We start from the raw sequence: 25,696 nt of genomic DNA, 5'->3' as shown, positions 1-25,696 counted from the left end.
TCTGACTCTCAGCGACCCCATGAATCACAGCACACCAGGCCTCCCTGTCCATCACCAACTCCCGGAATTCACTCAAACTCATGTCTACAGAGTCGGTGATGCCATCCAGCCATCTCATTCTCTGTCGTCCCCTTCTCCTCCTGCCCCCAACCTTTCCCAGCATCAGAGTCTTTTCCAGTAAGTCAACTCGTCGCATGAGGTGGCCAAAGTATTGAAGTTTCAGCTTTAGCATCAGTCCTTCCAATGAACACATGACAAAACTATCCTCCCCAATATCAGCCCATTTCAATCCATTTAAATCTTCTTCTAATTCAAACATGAAGTTTTTGTTGTTCCCAATTTACGAGTGTTATTAGTTCCACACTAGAATGATTTTAACTCCAAAACCAGAAACAATGCCTTCCTCCCCAAAAGGCAACATTTCCAAAGTAAGTCCTAAGAACTTCAAAAAACAACCTTAAAAACAAACAAAACGCCTTTAAGGAGGACTTCTCTGTCCCTATGCTTGCCCTTCAACCTACACCCTCTTACAGTCACCAGTCCTTCCAAAAGAAAAGGAAGTGAATCTGAGTCAGAGTCTGAGGCTCTGCAATGATCCACATTTCACATAAGCACTAATTTATAGTGCACAAAGACAGTAGAAGTTGTCTCCTAACAGTTAGGCCTAGAATTGACATAGCCTCTTTTCTCATTCTATTGGTTGACATAAGACACAGTCCAGCCCAGATTCAAATGAGAAAAAAAAAACAACACAAAATGTGATTCACTGAGGACTGTCTTAGGAGAGTCACCATAAACAAAATGTTACCCAAAAATCTACAGTCCATTAAATTAGCAATTACAAAATCACAAATAAAGCTTTAAAAGGTGCAAACAACTGAAAGAACATAGAAACAGTAGAGATGATAATGATTTTCTGAAGGAACAGAAATCATGATGAATGATTTAGAAGAAAGATGAATTATTTAATATTTTAAAAAGGAAATCAAGTTTATATACCTCATAAAGTCATGTAAATAAGGGGGGGGGGAAGCAAAAATTAAACATTTTTTCAAGAAAGTAAGATCCAGTCTCTTTTAAAATGTAAGTGTTATGCCATTTCTAGTTCTGTCTTCATATCATAATACTGACATTGATAAAAAAAAATAATCCTAAATTATGTTCAGTGTATCCAGAGAACAGCAAGAATAGGGAGCCAAGGGAGGCTGGACTTGAATACAAGTTTCAAGACTTATCTAGATATGTGACCTTGAATGTGTCAATCTCAGTGTTCTAATTTACAAAAAAAGAAAACCTTAAAAAGATAGGAGATTTAAATCTCAGAAAGATATCTAACTCAGAAAGATAGGAGATTTAATTGATAAGATACATAAGCTATAACATACTAGTGGGTGCTCAATCAATTTCAGTTCTTCTTCACTACATAATGATCAAGGGATCAATCCAAGAAGAAGACATAACAATTGTAAATATTTATGCATCCAACATAAGAGAACTTCAATACACGAGGCAAACACTAACAAACATAAAAGGGGAAACTGACAGTAACAAAATAATAGTAGGGGACTTTTAACACCTCACTTACACCAATGGACAGATCATCAAAACAGAAAATGAATAAGTAAACACGTTTTAAAATGACACATTCCACCAGATGAACCTAACTGGTATCTTCAGGACATTCCATCCAAATGCAGAAAAATACACTTTCTTCTCAAGTGCACATGGAACATTCTCCAAGACAGACCACATCGTGGGTCACAAATCAAGTTTCGGTAAACTTAAGAAAACTGAAATCAATCATCTTTTCTGACCCCAATGCCTAGACAAAAATTACAGGGAAAAAACTTAAAGACACAAACACATGGAGATTAAACAACACATTTCCAAATAATCAACTAGTCACTGAAGAAATAAAAAGGGAAATCAAAAAATTCCTAGAAACAAATGACAATGAAAACACAATGACTCAAAACCTATGGGATGCAGCAAAAGCAGTTCTAAGAGGGAAATTTATAGCAATAAAATCCGATCTCAAGAAACAAGTAACTTAACACCAAATAGACAACCTAACTTGAACTGGAAAAAAAGAACAAAAAAAACCCAAAGTTAATAGAAGGAAATAAATTATAAAGATTCAGTTCAGTTCAGTTCAGTCGCTCAGTCATGTCCAACTCTTTGCGACCCCATGAATCACAGCATGCCAGGCCTCCCTGTCCATCAACAACTCCCAGAGTTCACTCAAACTCATGTCCATCGAGTCGGTGATGCCATCCAGCCATCTCATTCTCTGTCGTCCCCTTCTCCTCCCGCCCCCAACCTTTCCCAGCATCACAGTCTTTTCCAGTGAGTCAACTTGTTGCATGAGGTGGCCAAAGTATTGCAGTTTCAGCTTTAGCATGAGTCCTTCCAATGAACACCCAGGATTGATCTCCTCTAGAATGGACTGGTTGGATCTCCTTGCAGTACAAGGGACTCTCAAGAGTCTTCTCCAGCACCACAGTTCAAAAGCATCAATTCTTCGGCGCTCAGCTTTCTTCACAGTCCAACTCTCACATCCATACATGACCACGGGAAAAACCATAGCCTTGACTAGACGGACCTTGGTTGGCAAAGTAATGTCTCTGCTTACTAATATACTATCTAGGTTGGTCATAACTTTCCTTCCAAGGAGTAAGCGTCTTTTAATTTCATGGCTGCAATCACCATCTGCAGTGATTTTGGAGCCAAAAAATATAAAGTCTGACACTGTTTCCACTGTTTTTCCATCTATTTCCCATGAAGTGATGGGACCAGATGCCATGATCTTTGTTTTCTGAATGTTGAGCTTCAAGCCAACCTTTTCACTCTCCTCTTTCACTTTCATCAAGGGGCTTTTAGAGAAGAAATAATGAAAAAGAAATGAAGGAAACAATAACAAAGATTAATGAAACTAAAAGCTGGTTATTCAAGAAGATAAATAAAATTGACAAATCATTAGACAAACTTATCAAGAAAAAAAGGGAGAAGAATCAAATTAACAAAATTAGAAATTAAAAAGGAGAGGTTACAACAGACAACACAATAATACAAAGGATCATAAGAGATTTTATGTCAATAAAATGGACAATCTGAAAGAAACGGACAGATTCTTAGACAAGTTCAACCTTCCAAGACTGAACCAGATAGAAATAGAAATTATGAACAAGCCAATCACAAGCACTGAAATCGAAACTGTGATCAAAAATCTCCCCCCAAAAAAAAAGCCCAGGGCCAGATGGCTTCACAGGTGGATTCTATGAAACATTCAGAGAAGAGCTGTTGCCTTCCTTCTCAAACTTCCAAAAAATTGCAGAGAAAGGAACACTTCCAAACTCATTCTACAAGGCTACCATCACCTTGATACCAAACCCAGATAAAGACATCACAAAAAAAGAGAAAATTATAGGCCAATATCACTGATGAACAAACATGCAGAAATCCTCCTCATATTCAAACATCATACACCATAACACATTCAAAAGATCATACACCATGATCAAGTTGGGTTTATCCCAGGGATACAAGGATTCTTCAATATACACAAATCAATCAATATGATACATGATATTAACAAACTGAAAGATAAAAACAATATGATAATCTCAATATTTGCAGAAAAAGCTTTTGACAAAATTCAGCACCCATTTAATAAAAATTATTCAAAAATAGGGCACAGAAGGAACCTACCTCAACACGATAAAGGCCATATATGATAAACTCATAGCACACATTAATCTCAATGGTGAAAAATTGAAGGCATTTCCTCTAGATCAGAAATAAGACAAGGGTGCCCACTCTTGCCAGTATTATTCAACATAGGTTTGGAAGTCCTAGCCACAGCAATCAGAGAAGAAAAAGAAATAAAAGGAATCCAGATTGGAAAAGAATTAAAACTCTCACTGTTTGCAGATAACATGAACTACACACAGAAAACCCTAAAATAGTGTCAGAAAATTGCTAGAGCTAATCAGTGAATTCAGTAAAGTCAAGGAAACAAAATCAGTACTCAGAAATCACTTATGCTCCTATACACTAACAATGAAAAGTCAGAAAGAGAAATTAAGGAAGCAATCCCATTTACCACTGTAAGCAAAAGAATAAAATACCTAGGAATAAACCTAACTAAGGAGACAAAAGAGCTGCATACAGAAAACTATAAGACACTGATGAAAGAAATCTAAGATAACATAAACAATGAAGAGATATTCCATGTTCCAGGGTTGGAAGAATCAATATTGTGAAAATGACTATACTACCAAAACCAATCCCTATCAAATTACCGATGGCATTTCTCACAGACGTAAAACTAAAAAAATTCATATGGAAATACAAAAGACCCCAAACAGTCAAAGCAATCTTGAGAAATAAGAATGAAGTTCGAGCAATCAACCTTCCTAACTCCAAACTATACAGCAAAGCTTCAGTCATCAAGACAGTATGGTACTGGCACAAAATAAAAAGAAACACAGACCAATGGAACAAGATAAAAGCCCAGAGATAAACCCACGCACCTATGGGCACCTTACCTTTGACAAAGAAGGCAAGAATATACAATGGAGATAAGATAGGGTCTTCAATAGTGATGCTGCGAAAACTGGACAGTTACATGCAAAAGAATGAAATTAGAACATTTCCTAATACCACATACAAATATAAACTCAAAATGGATTAAAGACCTAAATGTAAGACCAGAAACTATAAAACTCTTAGAGGAAAACATAGGCAGAACACTCTATGACATAAATCACAGCAAGGTCCTCTATGACCCACCTCCCTCAAGTAGAATGGAAATTAAAACAAAAATAAGCAAGTGGGACCTAATTAAACATAAAAACATTTGCACAGCAAAGGAAGCTATAAACCAGCTGAAAAGATAATCCTCAGAATGGGAGAAAACAATAGCAAATGAAACAACTGACAAGGATTAATTTCCAAAATATACAAGTAGCTTGTGGCACTCAATACCAGAGAAACAAACAACCCAATCAAAAAGTGGGGAGGAGACCTAAACAGACATTTCTACAAAGACATACAGATGGCTAATAAGCACATGAAAAAATGCTCAATATCGGTCATTATTAGAGAAATGCAAATCAAAACTACAATGAGGTATCATCTCACACTGGTCAGAATGGCCATCATCAAAAAATCTACAATAAATGCTGGAGAGGGTGTGGAGGAAAGGGAACCCTTGCATTGTTGGTGGGAATGTAAATTAATACAACCACTATGGAGGATAATATGAGACTCCTTAAAAAACTAGGACTAAAACTACCATATGACCCAATAATCCTACTATTAGGTATATACCCTGAGGAAACCAGAACTGAAAAAGACACATGTACCCCATCTACACATGTTCACTGCAGCACTATTTATAATAGCTAGGACATGGAAGCAACCTAGATATCCAACGACAGATAAATGGACAAAGAAGCTGTGGTACATATATACAATGGAATATGCAGTTCAGTCAGTTCAGTTCAGTCGCTTAGTCGTGTCCGACTCTTTGTTACCCCGTGAATCATAGCACGCCAGGCCTCCCTGTCCATCACCAACTCCCGGAGTTCACTCAAACTCAGTATTACTCGGCCATAAAAAGGAATGCATGTGAGTCAGTTCTAATCAGGTGAAAGTCAGAAAGAGAAAAATATCATATATTAACACATATATACAGTATCTAGAAAGATGGTACCAATGAACCTATTAGATCTAGGGCAGCAATGGAGATGCAGACAGAAAACAGACTAATAGTCACAGCATGGGAATGGACAGGGTGGATGAATGGAGAGAGTAGCATGGAAACATATACAATACCATATGTGAAAGAGATAGCCAGTGGGAATTTGCTGTTTGAATCAGGGAGCTCAAACAGGTGCTCTGTGACAACCTAGAGGGATGAGATGGGATGGGAGGCAGGAGAGAGGTTCAAAAAGAAGGGGACACCTATGGCTGATTCATGGTGATTTATGGCAGAAACCAACACAATACAGTAAAGCAATTATCCTTCAATTAAAAACAAATAAATTCAAAAAAATGTTTTAGTACTTCTTAAACCACACATGGTAAAGAACCAATGTGCCAGTGCAGGAGACATAAGAGACACAGGTTCAAACCCTGGGTCAGGAAGATCCCCTGGAGGACAGCATTGCAACCCACTCCAGTATTCTTGCCTAGAGAATCCCACAGACAGAGAAGGCTGGTGGGCTATAGTCCACAGGATCGCAGAGTTGGACATGACTGAAGTGACTTAGCATGCACACAAACCACCCATGCAATACAAACTTTAAGCCAGGAATACATATTAAATGTTTTAGAATAATTTTTAAAATCAAACTAAAATACTATTCTATAACTCAAAACTATCTAGAACATGTGACTGCTCAGTCGCTAAGTGGTGTCCAACTCTTTGCGACCCCATGGACTGTAGCCTGCCAGGCTCCTCTGTCCATGGGATTTCCCAGGCAAGAATACTGGGGTGAGTTGCCATGTCCTTCTCCAGAACATGTAGTTACCCTGAACATTTTGTTCTTCAGAGATTAGGGATTACCATAATCTTGCTACACCCACTTAATATCTAAATAGAGAAAGCTCAGTTCAGTCCAGTTCAGTCACTCAGTCATGTCCGACTCTCCGCGACCCCATGAATCACAGCACGCCAGGCCTCCCTGTCCATCACCAACTCCCGGAGTACAGTCAAACTCATGTCCACAGAGTCGGTGATGCCATCCAGCCATCTCATTCTCCGTCGTCCCCTTCTCCTCCCGCCCCCCAACCTTTCCCAGCATCAGAGTCTTTTCCAGTGAGTCAACTCATCGCTTGAGGTGGCTACACATATGTAAATAATAGTTTAAATAACAATTCCTAGGATACTGCTAAAATGTGTTACTACCAGTATGATAATCTCCAGACCTTATAAATGAAATCCTCATCACATAACCTATCCATCAGATTAAATGACTGAAAAGAATGTAAGTCTCTATTTGCAGATAACATGAGCTTACACAGAAAACCCTCTAGAATCCACAAAAACCTATCAGAACTAATAAAGGAGATCAAATTTACAAGACACACGATCACATCACAAAAAAATCAATTGTATTTCTATATACTAACAAAGAATATGAAAAGAAATTAAGAAGACAATTCATTTTAAAATAGCACTGAAGGACTTCCCCAGTGGTCCAGTGGTTATGAGTCTGCTTTCCAAAGCAAGGGGCGAGGATTCAATCCCTGTTCAGGGAACTAAGATCCCACATGCTGCAAGGTGTGGCCAAAAATTGGAAAAAAATTAAAAATAAAATAGCATTGAAAAGAATAAAACACTTAGGAATAACTTTAACAAAAGAAGTGTAAGACTTACACACAGAAAATTACAAAATGTCATGACAAGAAATTAAAAATCTAAATAAGTGTAAAGACATCCCATGTCCATGAATTGGAAGACTTAATATGGAAATATTCTGTTAATATGTCAATACTCTGAAAACTGATCTACAGATTCACTAAAATCTATATAAAAATCCTAGCTGAATTTCTTGCAGAATTGATAAGATGATCAAAAATTCATAGGGAAAATGCATGGGATCCAAAATAGTTAAAACAATCTTGGAAAAGAAGGGCAAAACTGGAGGAATCATACTTTCCAATTTCAGATTTCACAAACAGCTAAACTAATCAAGAGAATGTTGTATTAGAATAAGAACAAACATACAGATTAATGTAATAGAATTGAGTGCCCAGAAATAAACCCTTTACATCTATGATCTACTGATTTTAGATAGGGTGGCAAGACTATTCAATGGGAAAAGAATATTTTTTTAAACAAATGGTGCTATGACAACTAGATAGCCACATACAAAAAATGAAGTGGAACTTCTACCTCACATCACACACAAAAATTAACTCAAAATGGATAGAAGAGCTAAGAAGAAAAAATATGTTTAAAAACAGGTGTAAATCTTCATGATCTTGATTTAAGCAATATTTCTTAAATACAGCATCAAAAGCATAAGCAACAAAGAAAAAAAATAGGCAAAGTGGACCTCATCAAAATCAAAGTTTTATGCTTCAGTGCACACTATTAAGAAAGTGAAAAGACAATTCAAGAATGCAAAAAAATATCTGCAAATCATATTTTTGCTGAGGGATTTTCATCAAGAATATGTAAAGAACACTTAGAACCCAATAATAAAAAGACAACACAATCTTGCTGCTGCTGCTAAGTCACTTCAGTCGTGTCTGACTCTGTGTGACCCCATAGACGGAAGCCCACCAGGTTCCCCCGTCCCTGGGATTCTCCAGGCAAGAACACTGGAGTGGGTTGCCATTTCCTTCTCCAATGTGTGAAAGTAAAAAGTGAAAGTGAAGTCGCTCAGTCGTGTCTGACCCTTAGCGACCCCATGGACTACAGCCTACCAGGCTCCTCCATCCATGGGATTTTCTAGGCAATAGTACTGGAGTGGCTTGCCATTGCCTTCTCCGAACACAATCTTAAGATGTGTAAAAAATTAAATGGACGTATCTTCAAAGAATATATACAAATGGCTAATAAACACATGACAAGACACTTAACCTTCATACAGTCCTCAGGGAAATGCAAATCAAACTTACAGTGAGATATTTCACACTCACTAAAATGGATCTGATTAAAAAGATGGACATCAACAAGTACTGCTGAGGCTATGGAGAAATTTAAACCTTCAAACATTGCCATAGGAATGTAAAATGGTCCAAATAGTTTGGTAGTTCCTTAAAAAGTTAAACTTAAGAGTTAATATATGATCCAGTAATTTTACTCCTAGGTATATACTCAAGAGAACTGAAACTAAGTTTACACAAAAACTTGTACACAATATTCACAGCAGTACTATTCATACAGCCAAAACGTAGAAATAATCCAAATGTCCATCAACTAATGAGTGAGTAAAGAAAATGGCATATATCCATACAGTGAAATGCAACAACATGGATGAACTTTGAAAACACTGTGCTAAGTGAAAGGAGTCAAAAACAAAAGACCATAAGTTACATGATAGCATTTATATGAAAAGTCCAGAATAGGCAAATCTATAGAGGCAGAAAGTAGCATGGTAAATGTCAGGGATTGGAGAGAGATGGGGAAGAACAGGGAGCATTCTTATACTGCTAATGGGTACAGGGTAACTTTGAGGGGTGATAAAAATGTTCTGGAGTTAGTGGCAATGGTTGTACATTTCTGTGAATATACTAAAAAACCACTTAATTTTACACTTTAAAAGGGTGAATTTTAGTAGCAAATGATTTATCTCAAATTTTCAAAAAATTAAAGTCATGCTCAAAATTCTGAAGCACAAGCTGGAATCTAGACTGCTGGGAGAAATACCAATAACCTCAGATATGCAGATGACACCACCCTTATGGCAGAAAGTGAAGAGGAACTTTTGATGAAAGTGAAAGAGGAGAGTGAAAAAGTTGGCTTGAAGCTCAACATTCAGAAAACTAAGATCATGGCATCTGGTCCCATCACTTCATGGGAAATAGATGGGAAAACAGTGGAAACAGTGGCTGACTTTATTTTGGGGGGCTCCAAAATCACTGCAGATGCTGATTGCAGCTATGAAATTAAAAGATGCTTACTCCTTGGAAGGAAACTTATGACCAACCTAGATAGCATATTTAAAAGCAGAGACATTACTTTGCCAACCAAGCTCCGTCTAGTCAAGGCTATGGTCTTTTCAGTGGTCATGTATGGATGTGAGAGTTGGACTGGGAAGAAAGCTGAGCGTCGAAGAATTGATGCTTTTGAACTGTGGTGTTGGAGAAGACTCTTGAGAGTCCCTTGGACTGCAAGGAGATCCAACCAGTCCATGCTAAAGAAGATCAGTCCTGGGTGTTCACTGGAGGACTGATGCTAAAGCTGAAACTCCAATACTTTGGCCACCTCATGCGAAGAGTTGACTCATTTGGAAAGACTCTGATGCTGGGAGGGATTGGGGGCAGGAGAAGGGGACGACAGAGAATGAGATGGCTGGATGGCATCACCGACTCGATGGACATGAGTTTGAGTGAACTCCGGGAGTTGGTGATGGACAGGGAGGCCTGGCGAGCTGTGATTCATGGGGTCGCAAAGAGTCGGACATGACTGAGAGACTGAACTGAACTGATAATCTTCAAAATGCAATGTTAAGTTATTACCAAGTTTTAACTGTCTAAATAGCTAGCTGGCCATGATTTCCAGTGAATCAGGAGCCAATAGTCAATTGTGTTTTACCTGAGTTTGCATTGCCTCTGGGTTTTATTAAATTTTTCCATTCCTATTTTATGGATATGAACTTCTTCCTGTCAACAATAATTCTCTGAGTATTTCTCCACCTTTGAAAGATTCTTCATTGCCAGTTTGTTTCCAGTCTGAAGTACGCTTCAAAACAACCATATGATCCTTACCAGATTTGTATGCAAACCAAGAATAACGAAGTTATAATTAAGTGTCTGAGTGTGCTCCTAGAAGAAAGTTATATATATCAGAGTATGAACTTTGTATGGTCTGCTTTGAGTGTTCAGACATCTATTTTGCTTGGATCCTGGTTCAGACATGAGGCTGCCTGAAACTGAGTCTGAAAAACTGAGGTAGTATCCATTACCTGAATAAATTAAGACTTCCCTGGTGGCTCAGACGGTAAAGCATCTGCCTACAATGTGGGAGACCTGGGTTCGGATCCCTGGGTTGGGAAGATCCTCTGAAGAAGGAAATGGCACTCCATTCCAGTACAGTTGCCCAGAAAATCCCATGGATGGAAGAGCCTGGTAGGCTACAGTCCGTGGGGTCGCGAAGAGTCGGACACGACTGAGCGACTTCACCTTAATTATATCTGCTTTGGAATTTTCTTTTTTAAAGGACCACATGATATGCCTGAGTTTCTAAGCAATATTTATGAGGATATTTGGCTCTTTCTTCAGGAAGTATTCTTATATACTTTGTAACTGAAATATATAGAGAATATACTATATTTTATTCCTTACAGAAATATTTCATTCAAGGAAAACCTCAGCAATTCTTACTGACTGAATAAGGGAGATAATAGTTTCAAATATTTCTTTGGATTATATAATTTTCCAATCATGATACTTACTATATTTCATGTTGTTCCAAGCAGATATAAATTTAGTTTTCAGCTTATCAACATCATCTGTTCCTGAGGCCTCCATATTCAGATTCTAAAGAAAAAGCCATCACTTGATTGCATTCTTCTGTAAGTTTAGTCTTCTGCTCTGACGTAAAGAAAAAGTTAAAGAAAAATAAGTAATGAGTACATATTCTATGGTGTAATACCTGCTAAAGTTACTTAAGCAATTAAATACAATTTGAACTGGAAATGAGCAAACAAATTTTTCGTTATACAGAATAAAATATAATATATTCTATACATATTTCAATTACAAAATATATTTAATACCAAAAATACAACAATAAAAATTATCACACAAGAGACTTCCCTGGTGGTCCAGTGGCTAAGATTCTGTGCTCCCAATGCATGGGGCCCAGGTTCAATCCCTGGTCGGGGAACTAGATCCCACATGCCACAAATAACAGTTTGCATGCCACAGTGAAGATCTATGATCTGCATGCCACACCTAAGACCAGGCACAGCCAAAATAAATAATAAATAAATAAATGTTTTTAAAAGTTATCACACAAATCCAAACAATAACTCCCCACAGATACACACAATTAAAAACAATAATAGTAATACAACTCAGTTTTGGTGAGACTATCCAAGATTTGTTTCTTTTGTAATGAGAGACAGTGATCTGAAATTATAAGAAATGATAACTGTCTTCACAATGGAGACTTCCACTTGTATTAAGTCACTGCTTTCATATAAAGCCTAATCATTTTTTTAAATAAAGGCATTTCCTATATTTCCTATATATCCTTCTTACAGCAGCATTTTTTTAAAAAATAGAAAGGCTTAAATTTACAACAGACAATGCTTTCTTACTCTCAAACAAGAATAAATGTAGCTTATATATATTTGTTTTTTAAATGACTTGATGGAAAATTGAGATATGTTATATGTAATCTGAAAGAGGAACAAATTATTACTGAAAAGACTCCAGTTTATTTGTAATAATTCACATACAGTTTTCAAGAAAAGAATGCAGGGGCTTCCCTAGTAGCTCAGTGGTAAAGAATCTGCGTGCCAAAGCAGGAGACACAGGTTTGATCCCTGGTCTGGGGAGATCCCACATACCAAGGAGCAACCAAGCCTGTATGCCACAACTTGTTGGCCTGTGCTCTGGAGCTCAGGAGCTGCATTCACTGAGTTCACAAGCCACAATTACTAAAGCCCGCAGACCCTAGAGCCCATGCTCCACAAGAGAAGTCACCATAGTGAGAAGTCCACATACTGCAAAAAAGAGTAGTCCCCACTCTCCACAACTAGAGAAAACCTGCATGCAGCAACGAAGATCCAGTACAACCCCAAAAAAAATTATAAAAGAAACAGAAAGGAATGCCACATAGAACATTATCCTTTCAGAATTATAAATACCAACTCAACGAGATTGGAACATTCACTTCTCTAACAATAGATTTTATAATATGTATTATAATATGTATTATATCTTATAATATAATATATATTAGAAGTTACTGTTTATAATAGCCAGGACATGGAAGCAACCTAGATGTCCATCTGCAGATGAATGGATAAGAAAGCTTTGGTACATATACACAATGGAGTATTTTTCAGCCATCAAAAAGAATGCATTTGAATCAGTTTTAATGAGGTGGATGAAATTGGAGCCTATTATACAGAGTGAAGTAAGCCAGAAAGAAAAACATCAATACAGTACACTAACGCATATATATGGAATTTAGAAAGATGGTAACCTTAACCCTGTATACGAGACAGCAAAAGAGACATAGGTATATAGAACAGTCTTTGGGACTCTGTGGGAGAGGGTGAAGGTGGGATGATTGGGGAGAACGGCATTGTAGCATGTATATTATCATATGTGAAATGAATCACCAGTCCAGGTTCGACGCATGATACAGGATGCTTGGGGCTGGTGCATGGGGATGACCTGGAGGGAGGATATGGGGAAAAGGGAGGTGGGAGGGGGGTTCAAGAAAGGGAACAAATGTACACCCGGGGCGGATTCATGTCAATGTATGGCAAAACCAACCAAAATACTAATGTAAGGTAATTTGCCTCCAATAAAATAAATTAAAAAAAAAAAAGAAAAAAAAACATAATTGTAGCAGAAGAAAGCATGGTATACTAGAAGAATTTAAAAAGTCAATGTGACTAAAGAGCAGAGTCAAAAAAAATGACATGTGCATGGCTATTGGGTTAGACATGGGCCAGAGCACATAGGGCCCTGCATTCCGTGTTAAGAATTTTGTTCTTTATGCAAACAGCAACTGATGCAAACAGGAATATCAGAATCCGATTCTGTGGGTTTGTGTGATTTTTTTTTTATACTCCAACACAGAGAAAACAGATTGAAAAGGGACAAGAGTAAAGGCTGAGAGTTTACTATTATTGTATAGGATGAGGAGAAAGATGGTAGCCTGGACTAGAGCAGTGGAGATGGAGACAAACGGGCACACGAAGAAATGTGTCAAAAATTCAGTTGGTCTTGGTGATAAAATGAGTGTGAAAGGTGAAAAACAGAAATGTGTCAAAGATACACGCAGGTTTCTACCTTGTGAAATTAAACAGATGGTGCCAATACCTTAAACAAGCAACATCAGGAGAAGGGCAGATTAGAGGGATAAGATCATGACCTGGATTTATGTGGAGCTCGAGACGCCTCTGAGATATAGTAAGTAATCGTTCCCTTTTGAATTCAATCACTCGGGGTAACTTATTGCCAGGCACTGTTATAAGAAATGCAGATACAGCTTAGGACAAAAGGAGTAAAATTCTTGCTTTCATGGTGTTTACTTTCCAGACATTCTAAAGAGGCCATCAAGGCAGCTGGATATATAGATCTGGAACTCAAAGGTGAGGTTTGGGCTAGAGCTGTTGAGAATTGCTGATGTACAAATGGAAGAGTCAGAGCTCAACGATTCTGCCTCGTTTATGATGACACCTCAGCCTTAAGGATGATATTCAAAGCCCTTCATGAAGTTACATCTGCCCACTTACTCAGCTTTCTCTCTTGCCACTCCCTCACATGCACCATAGACAGAAGCCATTTTTTATATTAATATTAAAGCTTCATAAACTTGACCTCCTTGCCTTTGCATGTGCCATTCCCTCCACCTAGAATGCCTTTCGGCTTACCCTCACTTTTTGACGGCCTTATATCATGAGTACTAAGACCCAGTCTGGGTTTCTCCTCCTCAGACTCCTTAAAAAACTGGGAATAAAACTGCCATACGACCCAGCAATCCCACTGCTGGGTATATTCCCCAAGGAAACCAGAATTGAAAGAGACACATGTACCCCAATGTTCACTGCAGCACTATTTACAATAGCTAGGACATGGAAGCAACCTGGATGTCCATCGGGAGATGAATGGATAAGGAAGTTTTGGTACATCTACACAATAGAATATTACTCAGCTATAAAAAAAAAAAAGGAATGCATTTGAGTCAGTTCTCATGAGGTGGATGAACACAGAGCCCATAAGAGTGAAGTAAGTCAGAAAGAGAAAGACAAATACTGTATATATTAACACATATATATGGAATTTAGAAAGATGGTACCAACGATCCTACATGCAGGGCAGCAAAGGAGACACAGACGTAAAGAACACTTTTGGACTCAGTGGGAGAAGGAAAGGGTGGGAAGATTTGAGAGAATAGTATTGAAACATATACATTACCATATGTAAAACAGATGACCAGTGTGAGTTTGATGCATGAAGCAGGGCACCCAAAGCCGGTGCTCTAGGACAACCTAGAGGCGTGATGTGGAGATGGCACTGGGAGGCGGGAGTTCAGGGTAGGGGGATACATGTATACCTATGGCCAATTCATGCTGATGTATGGCAAAAAATCATTACAATAGTGTAAAGTAATTATCCTCAATTAAAATAAATACATTAATTTTTTTAAAAAAAGAAAAAAAAGTTTCTCCTCCTCTGGTAAGATCAGTAAATTCTCTACCCTTGTCCCAACCTCAAACCAATACAGAAGTCCTTCTTTTTAGTCCCTTAGGGTCCAATATCTTCCTCTATCACAGTACTCATCACACATGTTATAATCATTTGTTTCTTATATTCTCTTACACTAGCTAGTAAACTTTTTAAGTGTTCTTATATTGTGCCTGACACACAGTTGGTCCTCAAAATGTTTAAGTGAATCACAAACTGATAAATTAATGAAAAGTAGCAGTATTTTACCTACTATATTTAGAATTCTTTAATTGACAACAAGAATAAAGGAAAAAAATTTCCTCCCAAAAGTGCATTATTTAATAATATTTGGAAAAGTAGGAGTAAAGATTATAAAACGTGTGAATTATACATAGTGAATCTATATGATGGGCTATATATGCATTTAAAATGCCCCTGAAGAATCTGTGAAAATGTGGAAATAATACACAAAACCTAAAACTTTATATATCATATAATACTTACCGGTTGGGATCTGAGGGGGAGGTGAGGAAGTTTTAAAAAAAAAGTACACCAAAATGCTGACAACAGTTTCCCTAACAAATTGTGATTATTTTTATATCACTATTGCCCACATTTTCCAAATCTTATACAAAGAACATATGTAATGTTTAGAATTTTAAAAGTTTATCTTTAAAAAGCCACCAACAGTGAATCTTCTAAATCAAAAATGTTGAAGAGAACGTGAGGAACCACTACACTGTTCTCCATAGCGACTTTACCAATTGACACTCCCAACAACAATGTAGCAAAGTTCCCTTCTGTCTACACCCTCTCCAGAATTTATTTTTAAACTTTTGGATGATGGCCATTCTGACCAGTGTGGGGTGATACTTCACCATAGTTTTGATTGCATTTCTCTAATAATCAGCAATGTTGAGCATCTTTTCATGTGCCTATCAGCCATCTGTATGTCTTCTTTGGAGAAATGCCTATTTAGATCCTCTGCCCATTTTTTGGTGGTGGTGTTTGGTTTTTTGATATTGAATTGTATGAACTGTTTTGTATATTTTAGAGGTTAATCCTTTGTCAGTCACATCATTTGCAAACATTTTCTCTCACCCTGTGCATTGTCTTTTTGCTTTACGGTTTCCATCTCTGTGCAAAAGCTTTTAAGTTTAATTAGATCCCATTTTTTTCTTTTTTACTTCCATCACTCTAGAAGACATACCCAAAAAGATACTGCTCTGATTAATGTCAAAGAGTGTTCTACGTTTTCCTCTGGGAGTTTTATAGTGTCCAGTCTCACACTTAGGTCTTTAATCCATTTTTTAATTTATTTTCGTGTGTGGTGTTAGAGAATGTTGTAATTTCATTCTTTTACAAACAGCTGTCCAGTTTTCTCAACACTACTTACTGAAGAGACTGGAGGTTCTTTAAAAAACTAAAGACAAAACTACCATATGATCCTGCAATCTCACTCATGGATATATATCCAGACAAAACCAAATTCAAAAAGATATGCAACCCAATGTTCAATGTTCATTGCAACACTATTTACAATAGCCAAGACATGGAAGCAACCCTAAATGTCCATTGACAGATAAATGATAAAGATGTGGTACATATACAATGGAATATTACTCAGCTTTAAAAAAAAGAATGAAATAATGCCACCTGCAGCAACATAGATAGACCTAGAGAATATCATATGAAGTGAACCAAAGACAAATATCATGATATTGCTTACACTGCGCTGTAAAACAGGAACAAATGTTGTCAATTACATGTCAAAAACAAACTCAAAGAAAAGAGATCAGATTTGTGCTTACCAGAGGCAAGGGGTGAGGAGAGAAGAAATTAGATGAAAACAGTCAAAAGATATAAACTTCCATTTAAAAGTACTAGAGATGTAATGTACAACATGACAAATATAATTTTGTATATTATATATGAACATTATTAACAGAATAATCTTAAGAATTCTCATCACAAGAAAAAAATTTCTTTAATTTTGTATCTATAGATGATGACTGGTCACTAAACTTATTGTGACAATCATTTCATGATGTATATAAGTCACATCATTATACTATACACATTAAATTTATATTAATACATGATACTAAACATAGAAAATTCTAAAAATGCTACTAAAAAGCTACTAGAACGTATCAATGATTTCAGAAAAGCTGCAGGATACAAAATTAACACAAAGAAACCTCTTGCATTTCTATATATTAAAAATGAAAGATCAGAAAGAGAAATTAAGGAAACAATACCACTTATCATCAAATCAAAAAGAATAAAATACCTAGGGATAAACGTACTTAAGGAGACAAAAGGCCTGTACGTGAAATCATAGCTAATGCAAGAAGGCAATAAAAGGCTGTAAAAGGTATATAGACTGAGAAGAAATAAAACTGTCTTTCTTCATAAATGACATGATTATCTCCAGTGGATATTTTAAAGAATCAACAATAACAACAACAAAAACTCCTAGAACTAATAAGTGATTTCAGCAAGGCTGTAGGATACAAAGTTAATCTACAAAAGTTAATCACTTTCCCATACACCAGCAATGAACAAGTAGCAACGAAAATTTAAAAAGATATTACCATTTATATTAGCACTCAAAAAATATTAAATAGATATAAATCAAACAAAATATATACAATATCTATGTGAGAAAAAGTACAAACTCTGAGAAATACCAAAGAATACCAAAATACCAAATGGAAAAATATTCATGGCTAGGAAGACTCAATGCTGTCAATATGTCTACTCTTTCATAACTGATCTATAGATTCAATACAATCTCAATCAAAGGTCCAGTGAGTCATTTCATGGACATTGACAAACTGATGCTAAAGTTTATATGGAGAGGCAGAAGACACAAAATAGCCAACATTATATTGAAGAACAATTTTGGAAGATGGAGTCTACCCAACCTCAAGATTTATTATAAAGCTACAGCAATCACAACAGTGTGGCATTTCAAAAGAACAGACAAATAGATTAATGGAACAGAAATAGATACACATAAATATAGTCAACTGGTCTGTAACAAAGGCAAAAAGCAAAACAACACAGCAAAGATAGTCTTTTCTACAAATGATGATGTAACAATTAGACATCCACATGCAAAAAATTAAATCTTGACACAGATCATACATCCTTCACAAAAAAAATTAACTCTAAATGGATTACAGACCTAAATGCAAAACACAAAACTATAAAAGTCATGGAAGATAACAGAGAAGAAAATCCAAAGGACCATCAGTGTGGCAATACATTTTTAGATTTAACACCAAAGATGTAATCCCTGAAAGAAATAATTGGCAAGCTGAACTTCATAAAAATTTCTGCTCTGCAAAAGACAAGGTCAAGGACTTCCCTGATGGTGCAGTGGATAAGAATCCACCTGCCAATGTAGAAGACACAGGTTTGATCCCTGGTCTGGGAAGATTCCACATGCTGCAGAGCAACAAAGCCCATGCACCACAACTACTGAAACCAGGACACTCTAGAGCTCACACATTGTAACTACTGAGCTCCCGTGTCACAACTACTGAGGCCTTTGTACCCTTAGAGTCCATGCTCAGCAACAAGAGAAGGCAGTGAAATGAGAAGCTCATGCACTCCAAGTACAGAATAGTCCCTGCTCGCCACAGCTAGAGAAAGCCCACACCCAGCAATGAAGACCCAGTGTCACTAAAAATAAATGAATAAATAATGCTTTTTTAAAAAAAAAAAAAAAGACAATGTCAAAAGAATGAAAAGATCAGGCCACAGCCTAGGAGAAAATGCTTGCAAAAGACATATTCAATAATGGACCGTTATCCAAAATATAAAACAAACTTTTAAAACTCAACAATAACAAAACAAACAACCCAATTTAAAAATGGACTAGGACTTTCCTGGTAGTCCGGTGGTTAAGAATCTGCCTGCCAATGCAGGGGACACAGGTTCGATCCCTGGTCTGAGAAACTAAGCCAATGTATCACAACTGAGCCCACACATCACAACTACGGAAGCCCTCGCACCCTAGAGTTTGTACTCTGAAACAAAAGAGTAGCCACAGCTTGCAGCGACTAGACAAAACCCACACACGGCAACAAAGACCCAGCACAGACCAAAATAAAAAAATAAATAATTTTTTTAATGGGCTAAAGATCTTTACAGATACCTCACCAAAGATCTACAAACAGAAAGTGAGCATATGAATAATGCTTCACATCATATGTCATCAGAGAAATCAAAACAATAGTGAGATCCCACTACACACTCGTTAGAATTACCAAAATCCAAAATACTGACAACACTTAATACTGGTAAGGATAGGTACTCTCATTTACTGCTGGTGGGAATGCAGCTAATTTGGAACACAGTTTGGTAGTTTTTTTTTTTTTTCCAAAACTAAACATACTCATAAGATCCAGTAATTGTGCTCCTTGATATATACCCAAATGAAATGAAAACTTATTCCCACACAAAATCTTGCCCACAGATATTACAGCAGCTTTATTCATAACTGCCAAAACTTGGAGACAACCAAGATATCCTTCAGTAAGTGAATAAATAAACTAAGTGGATAAATAAACTAGGGTACAAACAGACAATGGAGTATTATTCCAAACTACAAAGAAATGAGCTATCAAGCCATTAAATGATACCAAGGAAAACTAAATGTAAAGTAAAAGAAGACAATCTGAAAAAGCTAATACCACAGGATTCCAACCATATCAGTCAGTTCAGTTCAGTCACTCAGTCGTGTCCGACTCTTTGCGACCCCATGAATCACAGCATGCCAGGCCTCCCTGTCCATCACTAACTTCCGGAGTTCACTCAAACTCATGTCCATTGAGTCGGTGATGCCATCCATCCATCTCATTCTCTGTCGTCCCCTTCTCCTCCCACCCCCAATCCTTCCCAGCATCAGAGTCTTTTCCAGTGAGTCAACTCTTCGCATGAGGTGGCCAAAGTATTGGAGTTTCAGTTTTAGCATCAGTCCTTCCAATGAACATCCAGGATTGATCTTCTTTAGAAGGGACTGGTTGGATCTCCTTGCAGTCCAAGGGACTCTCAAGAGTCTTCTCCAGCACCACAGTTCAAAAGCATCAATTCTTCAGCGATCAGCCTTCTTCACAGTCCAACCCTCACCCAACCATATAGTGTTCTGGAAAAGGCAAAATTGTGGAAACGGTAAAAACTGGTTGCCAGGGGCTGGGGGATTAGAGGAAGAGAATGAGCAGGCAGAACATAGAGGATTTTTAGGGCAGAAAAACTATTTTATATGATATTGTAATTGTCTATACACATCATTACACACTTCTTCAAACACATAATATACAACACCAAAAGTAAACCCTAATGTAAACTATGGTCTCTGGGTGATAATTACATGTCCAAGATTCTTCAGTTGTACCAAATATACCACTTTGGTGCAGGATTTTGTAAGTGGGGAAGTCATGTGTGTTGTGGGGAGGAGGTATATGGAAACTCTGTATACTTTCTGTTCTATTTGGCTGTAAACCTAAAATTTCTCTAAAAATAGTTTATTAATTAATTTTTAAAAAATATCTCCAGGACACGCAGTGAAAGGAAAAAAAGATCAGGATAAATATAATTTATGCATCTACATACACATGTATTATATATGTACATACCCTCACACACACACAAATACATATGCATAAAAAAAAGTCTAGAAGTCCATAATGTTAAAAGTGGAAACTCTAAGAGATGTGAGGTCATTTTTTAAACATGAGGACAAGCTCTATATAACAAGATATGATTAATGGTGAGACTAATTTTTAAAATGTTGATATTATGCAATGTTATTTCTTCCTTTTTTGTACTTCTCTTATTATTTACATTGAGCTTCTCACACAATTATTTGTTGAAAAATAAGTTGCTCAAATGAAAAATTTAATACACAAAATATAAATGTGTCCAGGCTATGTTCAACTCTAACAAAACAACTGAAACTGCTCAATTAAGAAATCTACAGAGAGGACACTCTGTTGTAAAATTTCTAAACAGCCTGTAAGAAAGATAAAAATGCTAAGAATAAGTGCTTTTAAACAACATTATTTCTGTGGTTCCTAAAGACATCAGATTCAGCTATTTAGTCATTTGCAAAACTCAACTTCCTCAATGTAGTTTCCTAGAGAAGCTTTGGCTAAATAAAATGACTTGGAGGATATCCCGTGTTAACTGATAATTTTTGTTTTTCCTTAAAAGAAGTGTGGTGAGACCTGAAAAGGGGAAAAAGAATAAATTAGTGCTCGCAGCCATTCAGTCTACTAAAATAGTTTATTTTTTTTTTAAGATTTTTTTGATGTGGACCATTTTTAAGTCCTTACTGAATTGCGTTGTAATACTGCTTCTGTTTTATGTTTTGGATTTTTTTTTTTTTTTTGAGGGGGGCAGATACGAGGCCTATGGGACTGAAGCTGCACCCTGTGCATTGGAAGGAGAAGTCTCAACCAGAGGGAAGGAACTGGATGAAGGCAGACAAAAGGTACAAACTTCCAGTTATAAGATAAATAAGTACTAGGAATGGAATTAACAATATGATAAACATAATTAACCCTGCTGTGTGTTATATATGACGGCTGTTAATAGAGTAAATCATAAGAATTCCCACCACAAGAAAAAAAAAAGTTCTATTTCTTTAGTTTTGTATATACAAGATGATGGATGTTCACTCCACTTATTGATAGTCATTTTTTCATCATGTATGTAAGTCAAATCACTATGTTGTACATCTTAAACTTATATAGTACTGTATGTCACTTACATCTCAAGAAAGCTGGACAAAAAAAAGAGTATGTATTTATTTAAAAATCAGTGAAGAAAACAATTTTTTTCTTCATATTTATATGAAGAAAGCCAGGGAAAGGCAAAACAAACAGCACTTTAACTACAAACGAGAAAATAAAAAATGAAGAAACCATAATTCTAAACTATCCCCACCCACTAATTTCCTTTCCAAAAGCTTTTCTGATTTAAAAATAAAGAAAAATGAATTAAAATTCTATGTTTATCAAGTATGAAGTGAAATGATGATTTACTCATTATCCAGTATATTTCAATCTCCTGTGATACCTCAAATACTTGGTGGGACTGCCCCAGGGGAAAAAATATGCCAAAATTCTTGGTAATTTTATGTAGTGCTGTCAGAGCTTCAGTCTGGAAAACCATCCAAATAGCATTCTTCACAATTTCCAAATACTTCTCACAAGAGATTCATGATTTATTTCTTAAAACTTAAGAGAAAGTAGTAACCTTTTTTTCAAATCAATTTTCTTTACTAATGCATACTATAATGAATTTTATCATCCACCATTTCCACATTTCTGTTTGTTGTTTACCTTCTCCCAAATCCATTTTTAATTAAAAAATAATAGCATTTGGATTTCCCTGGTGGTCCAGTGGGTAAGAACTGCCTTCCAACGCAGGGGACGTAGGTTCAATCTCTGGTCAGGTAACTAAAATTCCACAGCCACAGGGCAAGTAAGCCCACATGCCTCAACTACAGAATCCACACGCTCTGGAGCCTGCATGTCACAACCAGAGAGAAGCCACGCACCACAATGAAAAATTCTACATGCTGCAAGTAAGACCCAATGCAGCAAAAAATAAATAAATGTTTTTTTAATAGCATTAAAGAGGAGAAAAGGAATTCTGGTGGCTCAGCAGTAAGGAATCTGACTGCAATGAAGGAGATGTGGGTTCAATCTCTGGGTCAGGAAGATCCACTTGAGAAGGAAATAGCAACCCACTCCAGTATTCTTGCATGGGAAATCCCATGGACAGAGGGGCCTGGTGGGCTACAGTCCATTGTGTCGCAAGAGTCAGACATGATTTAGCAACCAAACCACTGTCACCAAAATGAGAAAACTCTTTAACTCAGTAAACACAGATAAAGCTACTAGGTGAGGTTTATTGCTAAACTTTATTGTTCATGATTTGAAAAGACAGTGAAGACTAAATAGATCTATTTTGGAAGATAGAACTACAACATTTGATATGAAAATATCCATTGAGACCTAAATGTCAGTTTCAGAAAGTCACTTTTCCAACCATAACCATGTATTAAGACAGTCGATAAATTATAAACTGATAAATAGAAAAGATAGTCAAATCAATGTCCTTGAAGGGCAGATGAAGGTAACCAGCTTCTCTCACGTGGCAATAAATAGAACATTTTATCCACTGAGGATTTAAAGCCAGTAAAAACTCCTGGCAGAACTTTAGGGACTGACTCTACAGAATATATCTCAATCACATAGTACAACCAATGAAAACACTGCAGGCTTCTGGGATTTGTGTATGCTTGGGCATCTTCGCCAAATGGTATTCTGCAGCAAAAGGAATATAGATTTTGATTTAGAATTTTTCATGTGCATTTAGCTATACCATCAAATAAAATAAGCTGTGAGGAAGTTTTTCATCTACTGTAACCTTTTCTACCTGCTTCCTTTTTTAGTAATAAATATCAATCCCTTGTCTGACCTTGAATGTCTCTCAATATGTTGGCCTGCCATCTCTGTTGTTATTTCTTATCTCCATCTCAGTTCTTTGTTTACAGAAACATCAATTGTTACACTCACTTCTACTCCCTCGCTTTGCCTATACTTGCCAGTCTTCTATCTTCGTGCACGGAACTAAAACTAGCCTAAAAATGTTCAGTTTTTAAACCTAGCAAGGTTTTTTTTAAGTAGCAAATATGAAGAAAGGGAGAGTACAAGGAATATTTACTTGGATTGTCCTCTTACAGAGCTAAGGGTTAAGCAATGTAAATGGCAATACGAGATAAAAAGATTGAGAAAAGGAACAAGAAACATAATAAGGGGAGGCTTATTATGGTGGCTTCCCAGGTGGCTCAGTGGTAAAGAATCTGCCTGCCAATGTAGGAGACACATTAGACGTGGATTTGATCCCTGGATTGGGAAGACCCTCTGGAGGAGGAAATGGAAACCCACTCCAGTATTCTTGCCTGGAAAATTCCATGGACAGAGGAGCCTGGTGGGCAACAGTCCATGGGGCTGCAAAGAGACTTTGCAACTGAGCACACACGCATATCCAGAAGCTGATTTGGTAGTTTTCCCTCAAGTATACATCTTTCAAACATTCTTAGAATTCTTCAGGATTGCATTCTCCATTTAAAGACGCTAAATCAATGCACAGCTACTGTATAATGATGATACAAATAAAATGTACTATTTATGTGTTCTCTTAAATTTGAAATGAAAAAAAAACTCAGTACTAAATAGACATTTACCCTCACATATAAGTTGTATTGCAAAATTCAGACTTAAATTCAAGAAGGTAGGGAAAACCACTAGGCCATTCAGGTGAGGCTTAAATCTCTTACAATTAAACAGTGGAAGTGACAAATAGATTCAAGGGATTAGATCTGATAGACTGCCTGAAGAACTATGGATGGAGGTTCGTAATATTGTACAGGAAGTGGTGATCAAAACTATCCTCAAGAAAAAGAAATGCAAAAAGGCAAAATGGTTGTCTGAGGAGGCCTCACAAATAGCTGAGAAAAGAAGAGAAGCAAAAGGCAAGGGAGAAAAGGAAAGCTATACTCATCTGAATGCAGATTTACAAAGAATAGCAAGGAGAGATAAGAAAACCTTCCTAAGTGATCAGTGCAGAGAAATAGAGGAGAAAAATGGAATGGGAAAGACTAGAGATCTCTTCAAGAAAACTAGAGATACCAAGGGAATATTTCTTGCAAAGATGGGCACAATAAAGGAGAGAAAAGGTATGGACCTAACAGGAGCAGAAGATATTAAGAAGAAGTGGCAATAATATACAGAAGAACTATACAAAAAGATCTTAATGACCCAGATAACCAAGATGGTGTGATCACTCACCTAGAGCAAGACATCCTGGAATGCGAAGTCAAGTGGGCCTTAGGAAGCATCACTACGAACAAAGTTAGTGGAAGTTGAGCTATTTCAGATCCTAAAAGATGATGCTGTGAAAGTGCTACACTCAATATGCCAGCAAATTTGGAAAACTAAGCAGTGGCCACAGGACTGGAAAAGGTCCATTTCCATTCCAATCCCAAAGAAAGTAAAAGTACAAGTCACTCAGTTGTGTCCAACTCTTTGTGACTCCATGGACTATACAATTCTCCAGGCCAGAATACTGAAGTGGGTAGCCTTTACTTTCTCCCAAGGTTGGGGATCCCCAACTTCTCCCCAAGTTGGGGATCTTCCCAACCCAGGGATCAAACCCAGGTCTCCCACATTACAGGCAATTATTTACCAGCTGAGCCACAAGGGAAGCCCATCCCAAAGAAGGGTAATACCAAAGAATGTTCAAACTAGTGCACAAATGTACTCATTTCACATGAGTAAGCAAGGTAATGCTCAAAATCCTCCAAGCTAAGCTTCAACAATACATGAACTGAGAACTTCCAGATATATAAGCTGGATTTAGAAAAGGCAGACCACCTTACCTGCCTCCTAAGAAACCTGTATGCAACTCAAGAGGCAACAGTTAGAACCAGACGTGGAATAACAGACTGGTTCAAAATTGGGAAAGGGGCACATCAAGGCTGTATACTGTCACGCTGCTTATTTAAATTACATGCAGA

At 37.0% G+C, this 25,696-nt stretch overlaps 1 protein-coding gene across 7 annotated transcripts in view; it reads right to left on the bottom strand.

Moving 5' to 3' along the window:
- Positions 1-25,696, bottom strand: part of ATG4C (autophagy related 4C cysteine peptidase) — a 103,203-nt gene that overhangs the window by 63,355 nt on the left and 14,152 nt on the right. For 4 of the 7 annotated variants that reach the window (XR_016037190.1, XR_016037189.1, XM_055402075.2 and 1 more), the window contains exon 2: positions 11,133-11,271. Coding sequence is in view for 2 of the 7 variants with exons in the window: in XM_055402075.2 (XP_055258050.1) it covers positions 11,133-11,208 (76 nt within the window). In the remaining 5 variants the exon portion in view is untranslated. Of the gene's footprint in view, positions 1-11,132; positions 11,272-25,696 lie in introns of those variants that run through there. The other 3 variants (XR_016037191.1, XR_016037192.1, XR_016037193.1) reach the window with 2 other exon arrangements.

Source organism: Moschus berezovskii, chromosome 4, assembly GCF_049115385.1.
Source record: "Moschus berezovskii isolate FMDL1 chromosome 4, NW_MosBer_1.0, whole genome shotgun sequence".
In the NCBI taxonomy this organism is placed as follows: domain Eukaryota; kingdom Metazoa; phylum Chordata; class Mammalia; order Artiodactyla; family Moschidae; genus Moschus; species Moschus berezovskii.
This window is presented reverse-complemented; position numbering and strand designations above follow the sequence as displayed.